The 4,864-nt window shown below is 38.9% G+C and overlaps 1 protein-coding gene across 1 annotated transcript in view; it reads left to right on the forward strand.

Annotated features, from left to right (window-relative positions):
• Positions 1-4,864, forward strand: part of LOC103373287 (kalirin-like) — a gene marked incomplete at its 3' end in the record, with an annotated part of 70,530 nt that overhangs the window by 18,775 nt on the left and 46,891 nt on the right. Inside the window, exons 5-6 of the mRNA XM_008303136.1 lie at positions 337-468; positions 2,667-2,789. Of these exons, the coding sequence (XP_008301358.1) occupies positions 337-468; positions 2,667-2,789 (255 nt within the window). The remainder of the gene's footprint in view (positions 1-336; positions 469-2,666; positions 2,790-4,864) is intronic.

Below are 4,864 nucleotides of genomic sequence, written 5' to 3' on the forward strand. Positions count from 1 at the left end.
CTTATTTTGGATTATTTCAGAGTCATTTTGGACACATTTTTAGTCATTTTCAACAGTTTTTAAACAATTGTGGATATTCTTGTCAGTTTAGAGAAATGTTTTGTCATTTTGAACAAGTTCTGAGGTATTTGGGGCAGTTTTAGAGACATTTCCGATACTTCTGAATACGTTTGGATGATTTTTAAAAAGTCTTGAACGAACTTTAAGTATTTTGTGAGTCATTCTGGAAGAGCTTCAGATCATTTTGTACTTATTTTAAGACATTTTCTTGGCAGTTTGAACACATGTGGAGTCATGTTGGACGTGTTTCTGAGCTGGTTCTGTGTCCTGCTGCAGGTGCTGAAGGCTCCGGTGGAGGAGCTGGACCGGGAGGGCCAGAGGCTGCTGCAGTGCATCCGGTCCAGCGACGGCTTTTCAGGGAGGAACTGCATCTCAGGTTCCGCTGACTTCCAGAGCCTGGTGCCGAAGGTAAACCCAGAACCCAGGAACATCCACTCAGGAGACGATGGACTGAGTTTAGTGGTCGGACCTGCAGATCAGCAGCTTTTATATCAAGTTAGAGAAGAAGAATAAAAGAATTCAGGCCCTGAAATAGAAATCCAGTGAACAGTCACTGAGACCGACCATTTCTGAGTCAAGTTTTGAGTCATTCAGACATTTTCTGGCATAATTTCAGTCATTTTTGAGTAGTTTTAGGCACATTTGGGAACGTTTTGAGTCGTTCTAGACGAGCTTTGCACCATTTCTTTAATATTTTAAGTCATTTCAGACATTTTTTGTGTCACTTTGGATATTTTTCTAAATTGTTTGTGATGATTTGATATCATTTGGACAGTTTTGAGTCATTTTGGAGAAATTTTAGGAACTTTGGGACAAAGCTTGATGGAGGAGTTTTGCATCATTTTGAATACATTTGAAGTCATTTTCAACATTTTTTATTTTATTATTTTTTAAAATAATTTTTTAGGTCACGTTGGACTTTTTTTGTTTCCGGTTTCATTTTCTAATCATTTAAATCATCCTGGGAGGATTATAACACATTATGGGCGAGTTTTAAGTCATTTTGGACCATTTCTGAGTCACAATATCTGCATTTCTCTCAGTAAAGTCGTCCCAATTGTTAGAATAGTTGTAAACCAAATTAGTGGTTTTTGACAATCTCTAAGTCATTTTAGATTTTTTTTTTTTTTTGTCAGTTTGGACAAATTTTAAGTCATTATGGATCATTTCAATCTAATTTTTAGTCGGTGTGGACAAATTCTGAGTCACTTTGACATATTTTAGATGATTTGTGGCATTTTCTGTCATTTTGGACCAGTTTTTAATCACTGAGGATCATTTTTAAATCGTTTTGGACCAAATATGAAACATTCCAGGCAGGTCTCAAGTCATTTTGGGACATTTTTAGTCACAATATCTGCGTTGTTTCTCAGAATCTTGTTATGAATAATAAAAAAGAAATATTTTAGAAAGACTGTATTAGAATATATTTACTTTCAGTTCTTTTTATTTTTAATGTAGTCTTTCTAAAGTATTTATTCGGAGTCAGAAATGGTCCAGAATAAGTTCCTAAAGTGTTTCTGGTTGTTCATAAGAAGAAAAACTCTGCAGGTGGCAGCGTTCAGGAGAATCTGGTGTTGATTTATGAGACGATGCTCCCCAGAGCTGGACTCACTTCTGTTTCTGTTAAATATCAGCTTGAATCTGACAGTTTGAGCTTCATTAGAACGTCTGAGCTCCGCTGCTCGTTAGCGTCCCTCATTAGAGCCTCTCCTTAGCTCGTTAGCTCGTTAGCTCCTCGGGGGAAGCGGCGAGAGAACACAGGAAGAACATGAGCTTTACAAACATTTATATTAGAGCTTCACGTGCGTCTCTTTGTTTTTAAGGGATTTTTGCATTGAAATAAAGATTAACTGTAAAAAAAAAATCATACTCAGAGTTTGTATTTCGCACATTTACAGGTTTATGATCAGATGTTTAGGATCTACTGGAACACTTTGTTCACAGTAACTCCTTGGTGCAGAGGACTTTGTGCAAAATGAATAAATAGTGAAGCATGACAGAAAGAAATCTTCCAGAATAACCACAACAGTGTTTAAAACAACTAAAATGCATCCAAACTTACTAAAAACATGTCTAGAGTGACTTCAGATTGGACCAGAATATTTAAAGATTGTCCAGCGTGACTCAGAAAGGTCCAGAACGGTTTAAACAAATGTCCAAAATGATGGAAAGAATTTCTCCAGAATGACTGAAAAATGGTCCAACATGACAACAAAAGTCCAAAATAACTTAAGATTTTGTTCAAAATGACTCAAAACTTGTTCAGAATGATTTAAAATTTGCCTAAAATGACTTCAAAAATGGCCAAAATGATTTAAATTTGTCTAAAAGGACTCAAAACTTGTCTAGAAGGACTTAAAATACATCCAGAATGACTGAAACAAGCTGCAGGACTTTTATTTGCACAAACAGCAGCTGTAAAAAACACTGAAGGAAACGAGGAGCCTAACAGCAGGAGACTGGCTCTTATTTTAAGGTGGCAGCTAAACACTAAAGAACAAACGGATCAAATAAACGGTGAAGAGAAGCTTCACAAGTCAGAAACTGAATCTTAGAAGATTTAAAATCGGATGAACGTTCTGACAGCTGTTGTCTTTCTGCAGGTGGCCAGTCTGCTGGATAAGCTCCACTCCACCCGGCAGCATCTGCACCAGATGTGGCACGTCAGGAAGCTGAAGCTGGACCAGTGCTTCCAGCTGCGCCTCTTCGAGCAGGACGCCGAGAAGGTGAGTCGCACCTGAGCAGCCGGCGGGAGGTCCGAGGTGACTCTAGAAACACCTAAAGTCTGTCTGAAGTGACTCCAAGGATGGCTGACATGAAAAAACTTCATAATGACTTCAAATTAATCCAGAATCACTCAACAAATGTCCAAAAATTTGTCCTAAACAACCAAAAAAAACCAACAAAACTTTTTTAAACTTGTCCAAAATGACTCCAAACCTGCTCAGTGACTGAATATTCATCGTACATGCCTTTAACTTTCTCCAGAACCACTTAAAATGGTTTAAAGTTATTAAAAAATCGTAAATAAAAGAAAATTACTAAAAGTGCCCAAATTGACTTCATATTTGTCCAACAAATAATGAAAAGAATGAAAAAAACAACTTAAACCGTTTCAGACATGACCGGAAAAAATCCCAAATGGCAAAAAAAACTTTCAGTGACTTAAAATGACTTAAAAAGGTACAAAATTACTTCAAACTAGCTCAAAATCTGTCCAAAATGACCAAATAAATGCCCAGAATGACCTAATATCAACCCAGAATGGCTCAGACATTAGAAAATAAAATATATATGTTAAAAGTTCTCAAACTGACTTAAGATTTGTCCCAAAAAAATGGAAAAAACAAAAAAATAAACTTAAAACTGACCAGAAAAATACCTCAAATTACCTGATATTATTCCAAAATGACTCAAAAATGATTAAAGTGCCCAAATTGACCAAATAAATTAACCGTATTACGTTTAAAACGACCGTAAAATCAAAAAACTACATTTCTTTAAACTTGTCCAATAAGACTCAAAACCTCTTTAATGACTGAACATCTCTGGAAAATAACTTAAAGATGCAGAAAAAGGCTTAAAAGCAAAAATAATGCTGTAAAAATCCAAATTTCAAGTTAAAAGTTGGAGCAACTCAACACAGTAAATTAAGCTTTCTGTCTTTTTTTTCTGAGGCTTTTATTGTGAAGGAGCCTCAGGAGCGTGTTGGGAGCAGGACTGAGCCGTTATTTATAGCCCAGCGGGTCTTTAATGTTCCCCGGCAGGTCCAGAACCTCCCTGAGGACGGCGGTTTCTCCAGCGTCGGCGGCGTTCGGAGTCTAAATGCGGCGCTTGTTGTTGTTTTGTGGAGACTCGTTGCTTCACTCGCTGATTAGCTGCGGCTGTGAGCGAGTGTTTGGATTCCATTCATCATTAACATACCAGCGTGTTTACAACAACAACACGAGTCCCGCTTCGGTCCAAACGCCTTTATATGGAAACAGGCATGTGGAGCCTCGCTTTAACCCTCTACGTCCCGCACGAGAACCAGAACTCTGCGACCGGGTTCAACAAATCCAGACTTTGTTTACGTGAGTCGACAGAAACTAAAACCAGAGCCAGAGAGACCCGGTTCACGTGGAAGGAGACGAGTCATGTGACTCTTCTTCTGCATGAAATCAACCAATCAGACTCCTGCGACTTCAGTCAACAGGTTGTTTTAATGCAGAGCTGAGAGGAAAATAAACGTTTATGACATGAAGAACCGCTGCTGCTGCATCGACACCGGACAGAACCGCTGGTAGAAAACTCTGGGTTCATATGTTTAAGTTACTGATCAGTGCAGCTGATTAGCTCCAACATTAGAGCTGTTACACCTCAGACATTTAAACACGATATTCTGCACATATTTATTTTTTTCATCAGCAGCTGAACACATGTAGGTTTCCATGGCAACGTGGTGCATCCAGTGTGTGACGGTGGTTTCAGTAACGAACAGATCTGCAGGTCCACAGAGAAAACATCATCATCAGGAAACAGTTTGGTGAGAGGGAGACGCTTCTTCTAGCGGGTTTTAATCTGAACTCTGAACAGAACGTGCTCTGGACCAGGTTAACATCAGTTACCATGGAGATCCAGCCCTATAGGATCAGTTACCATGGAGATCTAGCCCCCTAGAATCAGTTACCATGGAGATCTAGCCCTGCAGTGTCAGTTACCATGGAGATCTAGCCCCGCAGCATCAGTTACCATGGAGATCTAGCCCTGCAGTGTCAGTTACCATGGAGATCTAGCCCCGCAGCATCAGTTACCATGGAGA

This window comes from Stegastes partitus, unplaced genomic scaffold (assembly GCF_000690725.1).
Source record: "Stegastes partitus isolate 25-593 unplaced genomic scaffold, Stegastes_partitus-1.0.2 Scaffold1941, whole genome shotgun sequence".
Lineage (NCBI taxonomy): Eukaryota > Metazoa > Chordata > Actinopteri > Pomacentridae > Stegastes > Stegastes partitus.